The sequence below is a fragment of the Haliotis cracherodii genome, unplaced genomic scaffold (assembly GCF_022045235.1).
Source record: "Haliotis cracherodii isolate W230 unplaced genomic scaffold, xgHalCrac1.p SCAF_10, whole genome shotgun sequence".
NCBI classification, from domain to species: Eukaryota; Metazoa; Mollusca; class Gastropoda; order Lepetellida; family Haliotidae; genus Haliotis; species Haliotis cracherodii.
This window is the reverse complement of record NW_027266265.1, coordinates 30,802,014-30,826,418: the sequence shown is the minus strand read 5'-3', so window position 1 is coordinate 30,826,418 and position 24,405 is coordinate 30,802,014. Positions and strand designations below refer to the sequence as shown.

At 39.5% G+C, this 24,405-nt stretch overlaps 1 protein-coding gene across 1 annotated transcript; it reads right to left on the bottom strand.

Annotated features, from left to right (window-relative positions):
- Nucleotides 1-3,392: 3,392 nt before the first annotated feature.
- On the bottom strand, nt 3,393-24,069 carry LOC139448955 (sodium- and chloride-dependent glycine transporter 2-like). Its single transcript, XM_071230463.1, has 13 exons — nt 23,886-24,069; nt 13,353-13,484; nt 12,254-12,533; nt 11,577-11,709; nt 11,055-11,189; nt 10,796-10,899; nt 10,279-10,403; nt 9,379-9,491; nt 8,382-8,513; nt 7,525-7,624; nt 7,006-7,106; nt 4,025-4,192; nt 3,393-3,536 (listed from the first exon to the last, which is right to left on the bottom strand). The coding sequence occupies exons 1-13, from the start codon at nt 24,067-24,069 to the stop codon at nt 3,393-3,395; spliced, it is 1,851 nt and encodes a 616-aa protein (XP_071086564.1).
- Between the last annotated feature and the right edge of the window lie 336 nt (nt 24,070-24,405).

Below are 24,405 nucleotides of genomic sequence, written 5' to 3'. Positions count from 1 at the left end.
CTCTTGCATTGGCAATTAATATTTACCAAATGTCGACGGTCATTTGACTGTTGACTATATAAACAATGCAGGGGTGTAAGTTTGAGCAATCTCAAACAATCTCCATCCCATCATGTCATAAGTGTTACAATCATATTCCGGCAATGTGGTAGATCTGTTATGATTTGATGACTTTTATATAATTATGTATTTTTAGTTCTTTTTAGATTTAAAGATTTGTTCAGTTTCATAGTCGAAAATATATTTCAGGATGATATAATGTAGCCAACGCCTACTGCATGGAATTGTGCTTTTCCATGTATGCCCTCGTATTTGGAATAAGGTGTAGATTTGTTGTATTACATGCCCAGCGACAATGATATTGGCATATGGCTATGTCTTTGTATGCCAAATGTAAGGAGCGCATATTCATGAAATGAATTATTTCCATGTTGTCCAAACGGTGCTGAAACATAGCTGATGAATGCATGTTATGCGAAAACTAATATGTTGTATAACATAAATATTGCTCTGAAGATGAAACCCGTAATGGCATAACAATTTTATTTATTTTGAATGTTATTTATCAGCTTTATCAGTTTTGAAAGAATGCCACTTGCGAAATCGTCATATATTTAGATTCCATATGCCAATTTGAGTAGGTTGATGTTTCCTATATAATAATGTTTGTGCACTTTATCTGGTTTAGTAGTCATCGGTGTTGTATATAGTAATGAAAGGAAATAAAATGACACATAGCTCATTGATTTGGCTTGCGCTTCTCTGTGTATTCCAAACGTAGTGTTACAAAGAATAAAAGGAGTTCTTATCTATGAAAAGTATCAGTTATTCATGTATTAACATTTTTTATTGTAAACACTGACCATGAGTTTATTCATATTAAACAAAAGGGGGATGTCACGGATGAATTCCTTGTATGGATGGTCATGGCACGGAAAAGCCAATTTCTTGACGTTTGGAATAGTGTTGGTATAAATGTATATGTACTCATTGTCAAGTATTCTAAGCCTTTGGTTTTATTTACAGGTATGTTTTGTTTGGGAATGTTTGGAAATGTTGTTGAAATACACTCATTTACATCAGTGTCCATACCCGTCTATATCCAGGCACATGTCATGTATGCCAGGGGGGTAGCGACACTAAACCAACTTAATGACATTTGCATGCGTACGCATACCATTTGGATTGATTGATTTTTTAAATTTCAAACCTTATTTCAAAAGTTATATAAAATTAAGAAGGAAAATTTACAATTTCAAATCCTTTACGCAAGTTTGTCACATATGAGATACGATTGGCACCCACTAGTGACGTTACTTACATGCACCAGTCCAGCTCCATATTGTTCATTGTCAAGCAGGATATGTGAAGGACATCATGCACACAGTGCAGTTAAGCACTTCTAACCTCATGGTATAAATGTATGAACATCCACATTTGCATAACATATGTGTCAACGGTCTCATTTAAGGTCAGCATAATTATCAATAATGATGACGTATATTTCAGTTGTATGACGTGTGCCTTCCTTTTTTTCGTACATTAGTTCATCTTTTTATTTGTTATATCTTATCACGTGTTCTTTATAGAAAGTTTACAACGATCGTCACAAGACTGAGAAACAGCCTATCCAAAATATGCCTTTCCCGACCTGAACTTAAAAAAAAATAATAGAAGGCTTCTTAAAAAGGGAAATGTAAAGTTGGTACATATTACCGCATATCCCTGAAACGAATTTAAAGCTTGATATACATTTTCTCTTGTTTTTTTTATTAACATCCTCGGAGCATCTGATGAAATGAAGACTTGGTAAGAACAAAATCAAACGAATAGCGACACTTATTCCATGAATATATACTAAGTTCCAAAAGAAACGTATATCTCTTGTTGCAACTTGTGATCTCAATATTCAAAAACAGTTACAACAAAAGACACACGTTGATAGAATAACATGTCTGGAAAAGTTCCACTTATCGCTTTGGATGCAAACTCTGAACACTGACTCTTCATGTCTATGAAACAGACACCAACAGAACGTGCCAAGAACATGCACGCTTTTAATGAGCAACATTTACTTTTGGGTGTTGAAGGAAACTACGTGACAAACGTACGCCTGTTCCTTGATTGACACGGAATGCACCATGCCCGGATTAGGCTTCTGGATTTGATTGTAGCTGGTATGACGGGAACACGAGTAGCGAGAGAGCTACAGGTCCACCCCACTACCAACTACGGTCTTATTGTCAAACAGTGCGCAGGATTGCCAAAGGAGCGAGTACCCACGTGTAACGTCGTTACGTCAAGATAGGGTTATCGCCCGTTCTCACTTGCGTCAACGTCACCTAACTACTGCCAGTTGGTTTGGTTGGTTGGTTTGTTGTTTAACGCCGCACTCAGCAATATTCCAGCTATATGACGGCGGTCTGTAAATAATCGAGTCTGGACCAGACAATCCAGTGATTGACAGCATGAGCATCGATCCACGCAATTGGGATCGATGACATGTATCAACCAAGTCAGCGAGCCTGACCACCCGATCCCGTTAGTCGCCTTTTACGACAAGCATAGTCGCCTTTTACGGCAAGTATGGGTTGCTGAAGACCTATTCTACCCCGCTATCTTCACGGGTCACCTACTGCCAGACAAACAGTTGGAACCCAACACACACCTGTGTCAGCACACACGATGCATCAGTAGCACATCTCAGGCAATGGCGACCCTCCTTTGGATGTGAGTTTCTTTTGCAATTGAGTATAGACTATACACATGTGAAGGACACAGATCTTAATAAAACACATTTAGCCATGAATATGAAATGGGTTTAATATGAATGCATGGAATCCGTGCGTGAGGTGCTGGATAAACAGCGGAGACGAAATTCTTTTTGTACTACAAATATATCCGGGTAACACATTTTGTATCAATCGATCCAGGTTACAAGTATCAGTAGCATTTAATCAGTATGACTGCTCATTTTCATTAATCATTTTAGAAAGCTGAATATATAACTTCTGATGTTAGAGTTGACAACATGTCAACTTAATTGAAAAGAATAGCGACGGCATGATCATGCGTTCTCAAATAAACAACTGATCACTGTGTTGATTGTTTGGATTAGGATGCTTTGTTTCACAATCATGCAGGGCCATCGTCCAGTCAACACATTTAACTAATGTAACGTTTCCCTGTAACGTGACAATATTATTTCTGCAGTCATTTGGTTACAGGATCATGATTGGTCAGTCGGTGGTTTCCAAGCACACAATCATGCCTCTGGTGTGGCTGAAACGTCACAGTGGAAGCTAACATTTACATTTATATTGTGACCATTAAAATTTTCAGATGACTTGAATTGTCATAAGTTAATTTGTTTTCTTTTGTTGTCTTGTGCGTCATGCAGGTTGTTTGTTTTTCGAGTGTAATAGTCGCATAATAAGACTTTCTCGTTGCTGGTGCATCTCCTCAAGATACCGTTCTTTGTCTTCAGGCCGCGAAGGACCCCAGTCAGTGGCCGGAGAGCTTGCGAGGCGGAGACGCTGTTAAATGCATGAAACTCATTTTCAGAGGTATATAAATTAATCCAAACAGTCTGAGGACACATTTTCATAAATAGAAGCGACAGATCCTTTCCATAATCATATCAAATGTCAATTTCCGACTATACCATAAGAATGTGTTTATGAATCAGTAACGAAGAGTGATGATACTAGTGATGATATCTGAGCGTATCCTGTCCCACCAGTGGCACCCGTCACACAAGTCAAGTGTTCAGCTGAACAAACACAGAATCATGTCCAGGTAGTGAATCGTATCGGACATCATTTTCATCACAAATATAATAAATGTGGAAATGTTCCCCACATTTCTATCAAAAAACGCTAAAACACTTCACTAGGGCCCAGATTGTTGCAACCCTGAACAATCTACAATGGAAATGCCCTCTTACGACCCTTTTCAATATAAATGTGACGTATGTGTTTATTCATATATCGTATATCATGGCTCGTTAGATGTGTAAACTTACCTCAAGAAATGTTCCTTTCTTCTTGATAAACTGGTATACCAACATGACAGGTATTGGCAATGACATCACTATTGCCATTAAGATTCCAATCACCTTTGCGTATTCAGGGTAGATGTACTCGCCATAGCTTGGAGGGTCATAGAGAAACAGGGAAAATATCAGGGACGCCTGTGAGGGAGCAATATTAGAGCTGTGACAGGTGAGTCAGTGAGTTGGGTTTAACGCTAATTGTCAGTTATATCAAAGTGTCAGCTTGATGTAAGATGAAAGCCCGAAATGAGGCATGTCTGTGACATTAACTAATTGGGTGAGACCACCAGTTCGGATATGGCGCTGACAAACAAAGAAACATAAGGGCGAACCGAGTTTTGAACCCACGATAAAATGTTTCTGGTACTCCAAAGGTATGCAACTCTGCACAGTGAAAGGTGAACCCCAGGTGACATGGCCGCCCATGCTGTTAAACGAGTGCTCTCTGTACATGTTGACTGTATGCTACATGTTTGGGATAGAAATTCATGTTAACAGAGGGCCTGGTTCGATATATCCCGAAATTAAGACTCACATGATCCTCAATATCCGAGCAATATCGATTCGTGAGGCTGTATTTCTGATACTAGTACTTGTAGTGATAGTCACGTGACATTTGAATGATGTTGACACAGCATTTTCAACGGAGAGTAAAAATGTGATTTCAAGATATTAAACTGAACTCAACCACCTCCGCCATGTCTTCACTAACTTCAACAATTATCCTACCAGCCTAGTTGAACAAACAATCAACAGCATCCTCAGCCCCAGAGAGCGGCATCCACGACAACAGACAGCCCCGTTTGTCATCAGTCTTCCCTACATAGGAACAGCCATCCACCAGATCCGCAGACTGCTCAAACACCACGCCAACATTGATACAGTAATCCAGAGAGGCAGGACAATCCAGAACATCCTCAGTGCCAACGGCAGGCCCCCTACATCAAAGAAACAAGACCCAGCTGGTGCCGTATATCACATACAATGTGACTGTGGCGACTCCTATGTAGGGGAAACATCCAGGCCCCTACCCATTAGAATAAAAGAACACAAGACCTCAGTACAAAAAAAATGACTCAAAATCAGCCATCTCCGACCACACCCAAACCCACACCGACCACAACACCCAGTGGAACATCAATATCCTGGCCAACAATCAATCAGACTACAAAAAGACTTCACCCAGTGAGTGAGGGGGGTCGATCAAAGTTGTTTACCTTTATGATGAGAGCCAGACAAGAGAACAAAGTTGCTTATTTGAGCTACGATAAACTGGTAGTTGATGGTTCGGTTTTTGTTCTGGGAGACGACGACACACAAATCAGACAAGTTGGACAGCACAGGAACTAGAATAGATCATCACCTAATCCTACTGAGACATCATCGCCGTCTGTACCTGCTGCTGGGTCACCATCAACAACGTCTACATCAGCTTATTGTATGGCAAATAGGATGGTGGTCGTTGCCTCAATGACACTAATGAAACTAACACTGATTCTACACTTAAAATATTGAATTTTGGTAAATTGGTCCATGAAGATATTGTTGATATTATGATGCTATTGTTTGCTGATGATATTGTAATGTTTTCATTTGCATTGAGCGGTTTACGAATACAATAATACAATCATTTTGTTTGAAATGGGGACTGGAGGTAAATTTGAATAAAACAAACATAATGGTCTTTAGAAATGGCGGACTTATGGAAATGCTTCTGTTAAGGTTGAAACTTACTATAAATATTTGGGTATCATGTTTTCTTCTAAATTAATGTGGTCAGTTGCATGTAAACAACTTGCTATTCAGCTGAACAGCATGCAATATTTTTGATTGTAGAATTGCACCAACATTACTATATGGTTCGGAAATATGGGGAACAAAATATTATGCTGCCATCGAAGAAGTACATACCTCATACTTCAAACGTTTTTTGGTATTGGTAAATATGCCTCAAATAAAGCAATTCTTGGTGAAACTGAACGCTGCAATATGCTTGTGCATAGCCAAGTAAGTGTACTTAAATACTGGATAAGGTTACTAATAATGGAAGAATGTAGACATCCTCTTCAATGTTATATATGGTTACAGCAGTTGTATGATAAATGTAAACAAAACTGGGTGTCTGAAATAAGAAATCTATTATTGACATGTGGTTTTTCTTTTGTGTGGATTGCAAAGAATATTGGAACATCTAAGTATTTATCGGAATATCTAAGCAGCGAGTGAAAGATATATTTGCACAAAACTGGTACGAAACTGTTTCATCTTCGCATTATCTTAGCAATTATAATAAACTAAAGACACATCTTCAACAGGAAATGTATTTTTCTGTCTTATCAGGCAGGTCATTAATAAGATCGTTTCATAAATTTAGAATGTCATTACACATTTTTAATGTAGATACGTGTCGTAAATCGAAAGATACTGATGCTGTTAACAGTGTTTGTAGCAATTGTGACAGAGGTGAAGTTGAAGATGAATTCCAATTTAAGTGTAACAAGTATTCCAAGTTAAGATCTACATATCTCCCCTTCTTGAATAATGAATATAAATCTGAAATGTTGATAATCAATATTATCAGCTCACAAAATTAACATGTTATCTTTTCAGTAGCATGTTTTTTTTCTATCAGATTCAAGAAGATGTAATTTCTGTATATGCACGTGACATCATATTATGAGTTAGTATCAATTGTACTTTAGGCCATATGGCCATAATACTGAATAAAATTGTCTGTCTGTCTATTTCATTACTTTCACAGGTACCGAATATCATAAGTACTAACATTAGCCTGTACTGAGCTACTATAAGATAAAATAATGAAAAGATGCAGGTCAGTGCCAGAAACATGACAACTTTGAGCCGTACACTCAAGAAAGACGTTCGATAGTTAGCATTATTGGAAGAAATTAAAGCACCACTTCAAAGTGGCGTGTCGAAGTTGAACTTACAAACAGAATGACAGGGGTGAGGTAGGAAGACAAGACTTTCAGTACCATCGGGAAACGTCTTCCGGTCATCATTTCAACATCGTTGCTAAATCTGTCAGAACCTATGGGACACCAATTACCAATTACATAGTAAAACTGGAATCAGAGGGATTAATAGGAAAATGTAGAATGTATCTATCTGTCATTTGCCATAAACAATACTTCCTGAATGTACGTACTTTCAGTTTCCAGATTAGTATGACCCATAATAACACAAAAAAGTCTGGAATTTGTTCTGATGACATACACATGTAAGCAAATACACTGTAGTATACTAAGGAGATTAGCCGGTGGTATGGAGTATATGATTCCCGGAAATTTCATTTGCAACCGAAAAACTATCCAGGATCCAATTCCATTTAACAACGTTTGTCAACCAATCAAATTGCAGTACACAAGACAGTCCCGTTTAATTTTTACATTGTATGTGTGTTCAGTATTTGCTATATTTGGTAAATCGGACCCTCAAGCCTGACTTACCATAGAACCAATTAATGGCGACACACTCCAGACAACCGATGAGCAGTGTGTTGAACGAGGATGCATACCAATCTAATAGCTGAAAGAGGTAGACGCCACCCTGTAATAAGAATATATAAATTGTAAGTACATTCATTAAAAGTCATAACTTTTAAAACTACATCAATACTTGCAAATGACCTGAAATGAGATCAGTATCTTTGAAGGAAGTTAAAACTCATGCCCAATCAAAAATCATTTCAAGACAAGAAGAATATAAGAATGCATCGGAATGTACAACGGGGATGACTTGTGGATGATACAACACACACATATGAATAAAGTAGTATCAGAAAATAGTCTGGAAATAGAATAGAAACGATTAAGTCAACTGCAAAACACATACAGATATGGAAAACAGCACTTTTGTTGTTAGAACATTTGCATCAAAACTTATAAATAGATCAAACAACACGTACATGGTAATATAACCTCTTGTATTATAGCAAATTTTGGGAAAAGGAATAACCTATGCATCCCTAAACATATCACTGATATGATGCGGATCTATTTTTGAATTTATCATGTTTAATTTATTATAAATGGTGACAAAGCAATAACCTGTAGGAAGTGTTACAGTTATAGACGATGGCTGACTTATAAGTTCTAAGCCTGACATAAAAGTAATGGTTAAATGTTGTGAAATATCTCCAAAGGTCACAGACCCCTGCTTATTTTACGGGACTTGTCACAGCGAAACGATTTGCTCTGTTGGCGCAAGGTTTTGTGGATTGACCCAAGATTTCACCATGGCGGAATACCTTCCACGTGAGGTTTCGAACTTATGATGTGTGGTATCTGCATACAAAGTGCCTCACTTCGGTTGCATAGGGAATGGAAACTCCAAAGCTGAATAGGCACACCCCAGCAGTGACATATATTCTCCGATGTTGAAGGTATTTTGGGCACGCTTCTATTATGCCCGCTATAACCGTTTCCAAGGGACCAAACTGTAAGAAAATACCAAATTACATGCTGTCACTATTTACAATGACTTCTAATATTAATATGATGTGAACAGGATTGCTTTGCAAATTGCGTCATCTACTGGCTTTGCACACACCACTTTTGTTAAAACAGACCAACACAACATGGTACGTATACCGTTTTAATGCATATTGAGGTAAATTAGAAAGCCGCACCTCACATTTATTTTCTTTTACTGTCACATTTCATCACACATATATCTTGTGCAAAGAGCACCAAAGTGGTTTTTGAACACTTTGGAAACAATCTTAAGGAAGCCCAAATATCGGCACAACACTTTGCATCTCAAAGGAAAATATATACTAGTGTAAGAGCTATATGTTAGTTAAAACTCCAGATCTAGATATGTCATACAAGAATGTGACCACAACTACTTTTGCCTATGATTATTTCATTACAAATGAGATACAATGTAACCACAAAGACATCCGTTCTGACTGCTGACGATATCATGTTTGTGTATCTAGGAAGTGAGACGTGATATGTTTGATTTTCAAATTAACATTCTCATGGTCTCAAGTTGGTTGCAATATTCTGATTTACTGTATGGATCTCATGTGCTGCGCGAAACGACATAATGAAGACACTTTCTTTACCGCACCCATTCCTACGAAGAAGGTTTAACCATTCAGATGCTGAAAATACACGTATCTCAGAAAAGTCCCTGTAAAATCAAATCTTTATGATGATGCCTCTATTAACTTTTGAAATATTCATGATCAAAACCAACAGTTTGTTAAGCAAGTTCTACTGATAAAATATATTTCAAGTTAACAACTACTGGTCTACGCACACGCTTGTGTATTGTAATCTAAAGTATATATTTACCTCAGAATCTATTCCCATTGTTAACAGCATGATGAAGAACAGCACTGCCCACAGCTGAGACACCGGTAGTTGGGAAATTGCTTCTGGATATATGATGAACCCTAGCCCAGAACCTAGTAAAAGTAATTACTGACAAAGTGGATGGAATATTACACACATTATGAATCGAACTGGGTCTTCGGTGTGACGAACCAACGCTTTTGCTACTAAGCTACGCTCCATCCATATTTAGAGGCCTGAAATTTACGTTGCGTAATGATAAAACATCAGGGGCGGATTGGCAATGTTGAGATTGCGATCAACAAGCATGAGTATCGGCTCAGCCAACAGAACACAATCTGTATAAAGTGCGATGATTCCACAGAAAAAAATCCTTCTGTCCAAATAGCAGAGAACGATACAAGGTAGTATGAAGTGTTGTTGGTATTGTTAATCACTGTTTTGCCTTTGGTAACCAATGGAATCTGTTTCGTCGGATAATCGAGAATGATTAATTCTCTTGCGTTGACGTCTTATATTAACCTAATAGACAGCTTAAGTTATACCGCGTATGTACCTACCCTACAAAATTCAAAACGTCAATGTCAGAGAATATCTATCTCGATTATCTGACGAAACAGATTCTGTAGGGCATGAAAGGCACAATGGTAACGACACTTGTATAAAGGTGCTCGTGAAAAGGATGCGCATGTATTGTTCATCCGGTAACAGCCGCCACTCATAACCTTTCATAAAAATGTAAAGTGTTGGAGCCAAACGCGGTCCCTATCAATCCCAATGCAACGGGACGGCGGCCTGTAAAAAAAAATCAAACCTGAACCAGATAATCCAGTGATCAGTATCATGAGCAGTTATCGGCATCGTCGAAGTAACATCAATATAATATCAATGATTGTTTACCAGATGACACAACTTCTGATATAGGTATCTGAGCCTGTTGCGCCATGAAGCCCAGTGTAGAGAAGACCACAAGACCACAGAAAATACTGCTGGCTTCACCGATCACAGTAATTAACACTACGTCTCTGAAATAAAATCATTATTGCAGTTCATATCTGGAAAAGCTACAACAGTCATATGCTCACGCTTGGCCTATCAATAAACGTAATGTGCGATGAAAACTTTGAAAATCGAAGAAGTAAACACCCTATACATCTGTAACATATTCAACGCGTTAGATCCGTTAGAATAACATATTTTGATTTCTTCAGATGATAATTACTATGAGACGCATTATTTGTTGACATACCTGGCAAATGATCAGTTGAGAATCGTATAATGTTTCGGATTCAAATTTAATCATGATCGTTCCCTTATCATTCAAGGGAATTTTATAATATCGACACAATACATGCATTTTCTTTATGTCTAATTTCTTATGTATCTTATATAGTCCTCCTGTGGAAGACATGTCAACCTGAAGCAGTTGTTGTGGAAGTTGTTGTAGCTGCTCATGGTGATGAGGCCTCCGAATGTTGTACTCATAGAATAAAACCCTTGTAGCAAAGCCTCGAGCCAAACCTTTTGATGAAGTAAAAAAAAAGAAAATATGTTAATGTTCTTTTGTAACATGAGCATAACAGTTGATATTCATATATCCGGTACGGGTGAGGGGATGTTTCTGATAATCAATTTACACTGAAACTTCTGTTATTTATTATACTTGAGCATCTAACCTGTACATTGCCGAGGCGAGAGAAGTCTGGACGTAGGAAATACAGTATACCCTCGCCAGCCCCCGGCATCATACACGATCTGACCAGAAGCACCCCCAGGAGAACGTAGGGAAGCAGGGCAGTCACGTACACAACCTGTTTTTATAGAAATTTGATCAATATCACCGCCTGTAAATAATCGAAACGGGCCAGGCACATCGTGGTTGAAAACATGATCAATGTCTAGCATCGTAGGGTTATGATGACACAAAAGCAACACAGTCACAGAGCTTGACCACTTGACAAGCTTGATTTATTGGTGCTCTTATTTGACCCTGGTTATCACAGGGTTAACCGGTTGAATGAACATTGGTCGACCAACCATAAACAGGACATAACTGATAATTTACAACTGTTCACAAAATAGAAAGATGACAGACAGTATTTTCTGTCTCATCTTATGAACACCCTTGTCTTTTCTTTTCTTAAAGGTATACTAGAATAGAATTGTTTGGTCTGAAGCGTATGATATTGGTGTCCTACCTTTCCAACAGACTTTACACCTTTCATCAGACAAAGAAACACAATGACCCAAGAGACAAGGATGCAGAGGAGGAGATGAACCTGAACTGTTCCGAAATTGTCAATACCGCTTGACACTCTCAGTGTGTTGTACCTGCGTTGTGTTGTCAAATCAGTATTACTTTATCAAGACAGATCATTGCGTCATTGGATATATCGCAAGAGCTACTTGATTAAATTGTAATTATTCAGTCATGCCATCTGTTTTCTATTCATTGAAGCCATGAGCATTGATCTACGCAATTGGGATACGATGGCATACATCAACCAAATCTTCGAGACTTCACAACCATATCCCGTTATTCGACTATTACCACGCGCAAGGGTTGTTGAGTACCAATTCTAAACCGAGAGGAGGACTCCGGATGATCTGTTCAGAGTGAATTACTTTTGCGCCTAAGGGAGGGACGCCCTACATTGTTCCAAGAGGGAGAGATAACCATATGCTAGGAATGTTGGGCTGTGAATGGAAATAAGGTTTGGGATGGGGATGTACATGGCTCGGAATTTATTAATGATCTTAAGAAATATTGAATAATATACGACTTTAAATGTCTAGTAGTGCCAGTCAGATGGAACAGATCTGGCTCAGATATTTGTAAACATACATATAATCTCACTAAAACCCCTTATCTTACTGCCAAAACTCCTCTGACGCCGTCAACGTTACATTTGGCTTCCGCCATGCAGAGTTGAGCAGCTGATGATCCTCCGTGCTGTTATTTAAGTAGGCATCAGTGATTGATGAACTGTTGCTAAGCTTAGTGACGCAGAGGGGCGTGTTCCACCAGTTGTCACACGTTGTCCATGGCAACACTGACCAGAAAGACCGGTATAAGTAGTATATGGACCAGGCAATGATGACATTATATGGCAGGGATCCAATAAAAGAAGCTGCAACCTGGGAGATACCAATTCCTGAAAAAAGAGTGAGTGAGTGAGAGTGAATGAGTTGGCTTAACGCTGGTTTGAGCAGTTTTTCAATTATATCGCTGCGTGTTTTTGAGACAAGTTCTTGAAATCAACAGTCTCAGTCTCGATTACAGATATACATCGAGAGTTGGAAATCAGTGCTGACTGTAAGATTCATATACATATGTTGTCTTACTAAATACCTTATCAACACGGCGTGTATCACTCAAAATCATATTCATGACAGATAAAATAATTATGTATTATTTTCTAGTTAAGATAAAAATGATAATGGACAGGTCTGCACTGCACTGTGTCATAATTTGTAATCGATAATACCTTGTTAAACAGGTCTAACAACAAATGTTGTCTGAAGAAACATCAACAATTTGAGATTAGAACATGGTGAGGTTAAGGTCGCGGTCATGCACAAATGACACAGCCAACATAACATAATTATTTTTTTATAAACTGGTCATGTGTATAAATATATATAGTTATGAACAAAATGTTACATAAAATGAAGAGGGGGAGGGGGCGGCAAAATCTGATACAGTGCTGAAACTAAACACACCGCCTTATTTTGTTTAATTACATGATCCATTAATATGCCCGATACCATGTTATTATGTACCATAATAACTTCATTTAGATTCAAGCTGCTGTCATGGTGATTTCAAACCAAGAATCACAATCGGTGTGAATCAGCTATTCTGGTACGCCTCAGGGACGTAACTGTGTACGGCGCGCCTGGGACGACTGGGCCATCCGTGTCCGAAGGCATTTACTAATTGTATGGCTCCTGCAGAAAGGTGTTTGACTGACCTTTTAACAAAGGGCAAATGGCCCAAACATGTGATGCACTCCTGCTTGAGAACTGGCCAATGGAAACCTCGAGGAAAAAGAGTGGAACAGCACACGTGAAAATCCCAGCAAAGTAGGGAATAAGAAACGCACCTTGGAAATAGAAAGAGAAACTGTTTTTTAATGATAATACATGTATTGGGCTTTGGAGACATAATATGCATTGTACTTAAATCAGAACTACATTTGTTAAGAGTTTCCAGCGCGAGGTATGAAAGTGATGAGTTGTCAACATTCATAGCACAATGCCATAGCGGGGAAAGTAAATGTGATCAAGGTTTTATTTATGATATTGTGAAGTGGCCATTAGTTAAGGTGAAACGGGGTTTAACGTCGAGTTCAAGATAACTGCACTTATATAGCGACCTATGTGAGTGTGTGGTTGTGTGCGTGCTTGCGTGTGTCGATCTGCATGTAGGCTTGTATTAGTCCGGACTAATGCCGGTTTTATAATGTTAGCCCGCTGAGATATCATGTCGCAGTGTAACATGGATAGCCAACTCAGACACAGTATACTGAGAATGAGCCTACAAGTCCTTGTTTTATCTCTTTAATGCCGAGCGCCAGGCAGGGTAACAAAAAGTACCAGCTTTTAACGTCTTTTGATTTTAACACGGTTTTGTATTGAACCACCAAACTTCCGCTTACCAGGCAGACGCTTTATCCCCTACAGACAGTACATATCATATTGTGATTGGAAGACTATTCTTTGAAAAAGACTCCTCTCACAGTATGATAAAATGAATCTATTACCTAAGAACATTACCGTACAGTATGCTTTCGTTGTATGTATAAAGTAATCTATGTAGTCATAGATTATTATAATTCTGTAATGATCAACACTTTTACGCATTTTTATGGGTTTCACATTAATGTTGAGACCAGAAACTGACATATTGTGGCAACTTACGTGGAAGGGCAATTCCAACAGTTTCTATTTTTCAGTATTGAAATGTGTCAAATTCAATTTTTTTCTTTTGTGTTCTTCCAAAACCTCATGGTCAAATGTCTGTTTCCTCCATATGAGGTGTACAGTGTGCAGGGGTTTGATGTGGAGAAAACATACGGAGAGTTATCCTCGCCCATCTTCGCAAGCGTTTTGTTGTGTACACAAACTGTATAGTCACACAGTGACATTTGTCTCAAAGTAACACATATTAACCTCGCTTTCCCAGAAAACCCTGTCTTCTGGGAACAAAGCCTTTCGGATTAACGAGGTTTCACTGTATCTCACATGTAAATATTCAGTTCACAATACTTATGCTCTCAACATGGACACTGAGATGTACAATAAGGCTACGTCAAGCATCCCTGAAACCCCACCATGTGGTTGCACTGAAAAGATTAGCGCATCCCTCAAGGGTGATATGGATTTCAAGGTATAAAATTAGTCCGGACTAGTATAAGCGCACACACGCACGCAGGCACGCACGCACGCACGCACGCACTCACGCACGCACGCACGCACGCACGCACGCACACACACAGAGTGATGTACGTCGCAATGTAAGTGCAATAATCTTGAACGCAACGTTTAATCCCATTGCACCTCATCTCACCACCTCTCCGCTCGAGAAAATATTAATATTGCTTTGGCAAAATACATCACGTATGCATTTCATGTACAGTTATGGTCAAACATAAACTTTTTAACAAATGGGTAAAAATACGTTTTCAGGGGATTGTGTGATATAAACGACACCGCAGTTTTGTGGAAAGAGTTTGTTTAAAATAGTTTGGTATTATTACTCTATGTTCATCCTATTAGCCTGAAACAATCAATATTAATATTTGCAAAATACCTCACAGTTGCATTTAATGTTCTGTTATGGGCCAACATAAACTCGTTAACCCGTGAGTCAAAATACCAAAAATGTGGTCTGGGGATTGTGTGATATCAAAGATAACGCTGTTTTGTGAAAAGGATGAGCATCATATGAAAGAATACTGAACCCGATCACATTACGACAAAAGTGAATCGTTTCTTAACATATTTTTGGAATTATTACTGTGAGTTCATCATCTTTTATCCTGAGTAAATATTAATATTTTTTCTCTTTCTCTCTCACTCTTTCTCGCTCACACACACAGAGTGATTTCTTCAGATGTATTAGCATTAATTATACAAAATAAACAGAGTGAAGTCATTTGTGGTTGTCAAAAACGTCTTCATGCACATATGCACACAAGATATATGAATATGATCCGAAATAAACGTGTTATCACTTGGGTTAGAATTAAAAAAAGGAAACGCATGTAAAACAGGCTCAATCACAGGCAGTGACAACAAATTATGTCATGATCTGAAACTAGACTGGCACATTGGGGACTTTGAAATATTGGGAATAAAGCTTAACTCGAACATAAATAATCTGTGGGTAATCAATACAAAGAGGAGAATTGAAATTATTAACCAAATTTAAGGGAATTGGGGGAAAAGAAATTTAACATTGATAGGTAAAATTACTGTTGTCAAAACCTTGGCCCTATCAACCTTAGTACATATGTTTTGTTCTCTTTCAAACCCTCCAAGTGAATTTATTGATGAACTTAACAAAATATTGTACGGATTCATATGAAATGACAAAAGGGACAAAATAAAACTAACATCTTTAATTAGAAAATATGTTGAAGGCGGACTGAGAATGATAGAGGTAAAGTCTTTTATAATTTCTCTAAAACCGTAAGTTCTCAAAAAAACATCTCCAAAACAAAAACTGTAATAACCCTAGCATATTTCCACTCAAAAACACATTCCTACTCGGGGCCAATATTGAAAACTGTATGCACTTAGCTGACCCTTACTGGAGAGATGTTTTGTCTGCTTGGGAAACACTGTATAGAAGACACCAAACTAACTCCACAAACATTGAAGAAGTACTATCAGAACCTCTTCGGTGTAACCATCAGTTTAAAAAAACCGATTTCATTATAAGAAATTGGTTTTTAAAGGAAATTTACACTATTAAAGATCTCTGTATTGAATATGATATACTGCCCGTTATTGAACCAAATTACCAAATTAAAGGCACAATTATTTACTATTACCAAGTTCTATTTAACATACCAAAATCCTGGAAAGATACTATTAGAAAAAATCACATTATCTTATATAATCAAACAATAGTTATCATTGTGAATAATTCTAAGAATACCACCTCTATCACATCAGTGCCATAAATTCCTGTTTATGCTGAGAACCACACTATAAATTTTTTAGAAATTTTCAACAGACGTCCACCAAACTGCCAACATATCCATACTTGTGAGGGAAACCCTATCCCTTGCCAGGGGCGCCACCACGCATGCGCAAGGCGGGAATATAGTCACTTCTTTCAACCCATTACTCTCATCAACTAGATGCAGATAGTTGGGGAGGTGGGAAGGATTAATTCCTGATGTGATAGAGGTGGTATTCTTTGAATTATTCACAATGATAACTATTGTTTGATAATTCTTGTGAATACCTCACCTCTATCACATCAGTGCCAGTATACATCAGAGAGACCGGCGGGTTCTGGTATCAAGCATCCCTTAGATATTTAGCTAGTGGAGTGGTAAAACCAAGGATTATATGCCAAAAGGGGATCTAAAACGGATGTGTCTAATAGTCTACTTCCAAGACTTAGACGTATAGAATTTTCAAAACGTCATATGAGGGGTATATGTATATTCCCTTGTGATACTTAGACATAGTATGACGTCACTTCCTGTGTCATACCATGCCTCTTGTGGTATATGTCACTTCCGGTGATGAAGTCATCTGTGACGTCACTTCCGGTGTCATACCATGCCTCTTGTGGTATATGTCTACTATATTCTCGTATCACTATGACGTGGTTTACCGTTATGCCCTTCTGGATAGTGATATTTAACGTATCTTGACGTTAGTCCGGTGTGATGACTCCTATGACGTCACTTCCGGTGGTAGTACATTGATGTTTCCTATCATGTAGATTACCGTATATCACTTAATCCTTCGATCTCTGATTTCAGTGTTGCTATTTGCCCTGCTTTACTAACTCAGTAGCGCAGTCCAGTGACAAAGACAACTTACCCTGAGTTCATGAGGTACTTCTGAAATCTTCACCCCTCCACCCTTTTTCCCTTCCCGGAAGAGGAAGGGGAACAAGGTAACTTGGCGACTATCACCTGGGTCAGCCCCAAGGGCCCCAGAGTGTATAGTCTTTAGATCGGTCTGTATGTCTCGTAAGTAAAAGTTGGAAAAGTGTTGTGGGACTACCACTGGCAGCTGGCTACAACTTGTTCAATGGATACTGTATTCCATGTGGCCAGACTTGTTGTAAGGGCTCTGATCTCGTGAGGCGTGCAGTTTCCCAAACTCGGCGTGGAGATTTGTGCCAGTTTATAGCTATCTATGATAACTGATTTGCCATCTCTGATGTCCTTTTCTGACGAGGGCTTGCAAGAGATAAAGAGGCATTTTCTCTGCTTTCTGTGGGGTTGAGTTGCTGTAATGAAGTATCTCAAGGCTCTTATGGGACAGATCAATCTATCCGGGAAGTCCACACTTTTCCTTAAGGCTGGTATTGTATATTGCCTGTCCGAGTGTGCCGAAGGTTGACGACTGGTTTTTGGCAATAAATTCTGGGAGCGATCTAAACGACTCTGATTTCATTCTTGGGTATGAGTTACAGTGGGGGTGTCAATAGCGTGTAATTCTGACACGAGCCGCCGTAGCCATGGCTAGTAGAAAAAAACAACAGTTTCCCTGGGGATAATAGTAATGTCGCACTACTCATGGGTTCATATGGTGTTTTCATCAATGCTGACAATACTATAATTAGATCTCATTTGGGAAGTACGTGGTACTTTAATGTCTTTTCCAGGGCAAAGGACTTTATGAGTCGATTCAGTACTGGGTGGTTACGTATATATAGACTAACGTGTTATAATACTGATGTCGTAATTTCTTGTTTGTTAGATAGAGTAAGAATTCAGCCACTATAGGTATCGTTATTTCCTGTTATTTGCTTTTTTTTTTCATTCTCCACTCGACAAACCTGACCCATCTGTTATTGTATAGGGCAGACGATGCTGGTCTCCATGAGCTTGCCACTCCTCGTGCAGCTGATTTAGAGTAACCGGTGGCTTGCATCTTATTCGAGATAACTTCTAAACGTGAAGATGGAGGTTGTCGAAGCGGCCGTGACATACTGGGAGTTTCAGAGGTACTTCTACCAGTCTCGGAAACCAAGCCCTTTTCGGCCATGCCGGGGCTATGAGGATTATGACACAGTCTGTTTCCTCTATTTTCTTCAGTACTCTGTCTACGAGAGCCCATGAGGGAAAAGTGTATGCAAACATTCCCTCCCATTCCATGGCGAGCGCATCGACTTGGAGTGCTCGGGCATGGGTCTGGTACCAGGCTGACGTAGACTGGTAGTTTGTTGTTGAGACATGTGGCAAATAGATCTAGGTTTGGAGTGTCTCATAGCTGGGTTATCCACTTAACCACCTCGGGATGTAGTGACCATTCTGTGGGTACTATCTTGTTCTTCCAGGATAGGTAATCTGCTAGGAGATATAGCTTGCACGGTATGTGTCTTGCTTCGATCTTGCAACTAACTGAGTCTACCAAAGCATATAAACATGTAACCTCCTTCAGTAAAGGCTGAGACCTTGTGCCTCTGTAGGTTAAATCTTGGATAGATGTGAGCGGGCATAGGCGAGACATCCACCAGCGTCTCGACTTGACGGCCTGATCGAGTGGGCTTGTTATCATGTGCTCTACTCTTGCATATCTGTCCTCTCGGGGTGCTGCTATGCCCTTGTTGAGTAGAATCTTGCACCTATTGTAGGTGATGCCTGTGTGGGTACTAGCTCTGTTTTAGAGGGTGAACCAGGAAACCTAAGAGTGTTAGTAGTGAGGCGCACTGTGTTTAGACTAATTGCGATTGTCCTGATCGGCCAATAGGAAATCGTCCATATATCCGAGAAGCCTTATGAGCTTATATGGGCGCAAACCGATGATTGGATTGGTGATCCTGGTGAATAACCATGGGGCTAAGGATATGCCGAATGGTAGTACCCTGAACTGGTATCTCTGACCGTTGACTGCAAAGCGTAGGTACCTGGAATACTGGGGAGTAGAACCCGTGAGTGGTCTCTGACTCCTTTAAGATGCTGATAGCCCCTTGCTGAACTTGGGTAATCTTGGGTCGATGTCTGTGAGACCGGCTAGTTCGACTGGATTCGATGTGGTCGTATCTTTGATCTTCTGTAGTTCTTAATCGTTGTCCATTGGGCAAGCGATGTCGGTAGGGTCTGAAGGCATTTCCGGTGGTATTCCCTTCGGGGACTGCTTCTGCTTCCTCCTCTGCGAACTGTGCTGATATCCCGTCTTGTGCTGATTGAAGATCTTCCTGCATCTTCAGTATGTGTTCCAGTGAGCTGTGGATGAATCCGGTCTGCTGTAGTGTCATCTCCGTGGGATGTCTAAGTGTAGGCCTACGTTCTGATTGTTCGGGGTATGACGTGGAGAATTGCAGCTGCAGTCCAGTTAATGTATGAACTGAAATTAATCATCTGTTTGTTGACATAATCTAAGTCCCTGATTATGGTCATGTCAACGTGCATTTTAGAGTTAGTTTCTTAACCAGATAGTAGAAAAGTTCAACGATGCTCGGCTGTTGTGCGCAGGGGCAACTTGTGTCGTGTAAATCACTCTTATTAATGGCAGGCATACCCAGTCTAACATTAAGTGCCGAATGTAGCATTTACTGAATATTCGATTCTTGATGACGTCATCAATATATGACGAAGAGGGAAGGGTAAGGAATTCTAGAATCAACTGACCGGTACCTCCTACCCGTCACGTTCTAACAAGGTCATGATCATCTGGTATTTTGTCCTTTGAATCTGTTTTAAAGGGCGGGCATTAGATTTATAGAGTTCTGCAATGATATCTTAATGGCATAATTATTTGGTCTATAATTAACCTCCGTAGTAGAATCCCCACTGTATAAAAAACAGTATTAGCAATAGATCCGCACCCCCTACTCGGGCTGCGCTGAGACTGGGTCATATGGCTGAGGGTAGCGTAATCCCGGTCGTCTGATCTACGGCTGGCCGTGCGGGAATCACGTGTTCTATAACTGTGTGATAGTGACGTAACATCTCCCTCGCTTTCTCCGCCTGTGTAACTGGACTGCGTGGCAGTATGAGATGGCGCATGCATAGGAATTCTATCCTGATTAGCACGAGCTTTGTCAGTTCGTCTATCTTATGGTGAATGGTGTGTATTTCTGAGCATACTGCGATGCAATGTCCGTGATTCACGATCTGCCCTATGGTGTGCGTGGTAGGGAGGTAATTTATCTCTTTTATGTTCTCCTGTGTCCTCATAATAATGCAACGTAGGCTTGCAATTTCTGCTGTATGAGGAAGTACTGCCATATTCAGCCTTTGATCTCACTTAATCTCGTGCTTATCAATCACCGTTTGGTCATGCGGGTTTGTGCAATCAATTCTTTTAGAGTTTATTCCTGAGCCATTGATTGCGTGCGCTTTTATCAATTATTACAAGATTGAGTTGGTTCATTTTTCCGAATCCCTTTAGTTAAAAACCTGTGAGGTACATCTGCTTCTCAACTTTATTGGGAGATCCTTAGGTCTCTTGAATCTCGTGATCGACCCCTGTTGGCCAAGCCCGGGTTGTGCGACAGATTCTTTTGGATATGAGATTTCCTGAGACATTGATTGCATGCGCTTTTATCAATCTGATCGACCCCTGTATGGCCAAGCCGGGGTTGTGCGACAGATTCTTTAAGATATGAGATTTTCTGAGACATTGATTGCATGCGCTTTTATCAATCTGATCGACCCCTGTATGGCCAAGCCGGGGTTGTGCGACAGATTCTTTAAGATATGAGATTTTCTGAGACATTGATTGCATGCGCTTTTATCAATCTGATCGACCCCTGTATGGCCAAGCCGGGGTCATAGATTGCATGTGTGTGTTAATCATAACGGACATTGAATTTGTTATTCTTTCCGTGAACTCATTTATGTTAAAGGGGGAACGCGGCAGAGGGTGAAAATCGTTAGTTTCTGTCCAAACTCGATGATCGACCGTACCAGACGTTGCCGGATGCAAGTTAGAGGCTTTCTGTTTGACCGGTAAAATGCATCTACTCCTCAACATTATTGGGAAAGTGGGATGAGCGACGGGGTCTCTTCTCCTCATAAGGTGAGACGGCGCCCTCGCGCGACACTCGCGCTTTTACGCTTTATACATCATTACAGACATTGCATTCCGAACTCAATCAAGTTAAAAGGGGGGACGCGGCAGAGGGTGAAGATCGTTAGTTTCTGACCAAATTCGATGATCGACCGTACCATACGTTGCCGGATGCAAGTTAGAGGCACTTTCTTTTTGACCGGTAAAATGCATCTGCTCCTCAACTTTTGGGAGAGTGGGATGAGCGACGGGTCTCTTCTCCTCATAAGGTGAGACGGCGCCCTCGCGCGACACTCGCGCTTTTACGCTTTATACATCATTACAGACATTGCATTCCGAACTCAATCAAGTTAAAAGGGGGGACGCGGCAGAGGGTGAAGATCGTTAGTTTCTGACCAAATTCGATGATCGACCGTACCATACGTTGCCGGATGCAAGTTAGAGGCACTTTCTTTTTGACCGGTAAAATGCATCTGCTCCTCAACTTTTGGGAGAGTGGGATGAGCGACGGGTCTCTTCTCCTCATAAGGTGAGACGGCGCCCTCGCGCGACACTCGCTTGTAACCCACGTGATTAATATGTCCACCAAGGGCTTAATCACTTGTTTTTACTTGATGCTCTAGTAATCTTTGTAATCAGGATTGTTGATACATGCCTTGTAGAGCTTGTCAATTTCCCCTTTGACAGAGGCTCGCAGTAGCTGCACCTTGACTTTTGTGTGTAGTTGCTTGCACGATAGACATCTAGGGTGAGGGTCACCAGGATCTGGTGTTGCCCACAGCCTGAACAGACGGGTGTCTGTCCTTGAGATGAAGATCTCATCCCACAAAACGTTTCTAACTAATTACTTACTAGAACTTCTGATCTTCTTATACCCCTGTTCTCTGCTTGTAGAACTGCTCAATGCTTGTAGTCTATGAAGCTTGAGAAGATCTAATGTGCTTTGTAAGTGTGGAACTCAATCACGTGTACGGATGTGCAACAAAATATTTTCCTTGTCATCTGGACACACAGGAAAGAAGTGACTAGATTCCCGCCTTGCGCATGCGTGGTGGCGCCCCTGGCAAGGGATAGGGTTTCCCTCACAACTATGGATATGTTGGCCGTGTGATGGAAGTCTGTTGACAATTATAGTGTGGTTCTCAGCATAAACAGGAATTTATGGCACTGATGTGATAGAGGTGAGGTACTCACAAGAATTATCAACATTTAAATACAACTTTGATGGACTTACTTGTAGCGCCTAAAGGCTCCAGACATTTTTATGATAAGACTATAACTACAGCAAATCTACCAACAGTCTGTGAAAAATGGGATACCATTCTCGGCTTAGGTAAATCATTTATCAGATACAGAAAATGTACAAAAGATGTAAAATTACTTGATTTTCAATATAAATTTATTTATTGCATCATCTATACAAAGAAAGAATTTAAAAAAATTCTCGATGATGATCTGTGCTCCTTTTGTGAAACTGATACTGAATCCTTACTTCATGCATATTGGGATTGTAAGAATGTTAAAGAATACATACGGTGTATGATAGGTTTTCGCTCACTTACATTGGTCTTTGGGAATTCCACGAAAATAGCATGTACCTTTATTTTAATATTATCATTTTTATTTTCACAGAATGGTAACAGAGTAGAATAATGACTTTTGACAGATCGTGCGTTTTCTGAATGCAAAATGTTCAAAACAATTTACATTTACAAAATGCTCTGTTTTACTTGGGTACAACTCTAACATTCTGTTAAATCACATTATACTGGCATGCAAAAAATATATACATGTATCAAGTATTAAGACAAACAAATTGTCACTTGAAAAGTTTCTGAAGACTTTAATTGATATATTTCGGATAGAGAAATCAATTGCACACAAAAACAATACCATAAGACATTTTGACAGAAAATGGAAAGATTTGCCAAATGAATTGTCTTGTTAATATGTCTCTATTTTATATATATATATATTTGTTTTAACATAAACAATTTCCACTCATGTGCTTCACACTTAGTGAATAACCATGGCAAATGTAGCCTGCCCGTTTCACCATTTGTAAACATTGTTGTACACCTGTAGCCAACTTAAACTTGCTGACTTACTGTCTGCTGTATAGGTATTTAACCTATACCTAAAAAGTATACCACAAGACGTGCTACTCCATGTGTAACTCTGTAATATCATATACTGAACTGAATACACAAATATTTAAAAAAGAAAAGAATAACGAACCTGGAAACATTTTTTCCCCTGATCAACAAGTTAAATCAGTCGGTCACACTTACCACCACCATTTCTGTTACAAAGGTAGGGAAATCTCCAAAGTGAGCCAAGGCCAACTGAGTACCCAAGGAGTGACAGAATGTACTCTCTCTTCCTGGACCATACCTCTCTGGTTCTTACTCGATCATCCTTTACGTTCGTGGACTTTTGACAGTCAGCGTTCAGAAACACGTCAGGCTCAGACATGGCAGAGATCGTCTTATGTCAGTCTATGCAAAATCTTGGCATATAGATCGCGGACTCTTTCGTTCTGCGCTTGACTGTGGCCTACATTTTACTCTTTACTCAGTCGAATATATATACTACAATGCCAAGTTCATAACACTCTTTTCACGTTAAACTGCAGACTATTCCGAGGCTAATACATGGATATCAGTTGATTTATGATTATGTTGTTATGTCTATGAACTGTTTAACAACACTAATAAGAAATCGTATTTGATCATTAAGGCTCACGAATATCGAAATTTTAAATGATGATAAACTGTGGATTAAAGTTAACAAATATGTGAATAAAAAAAG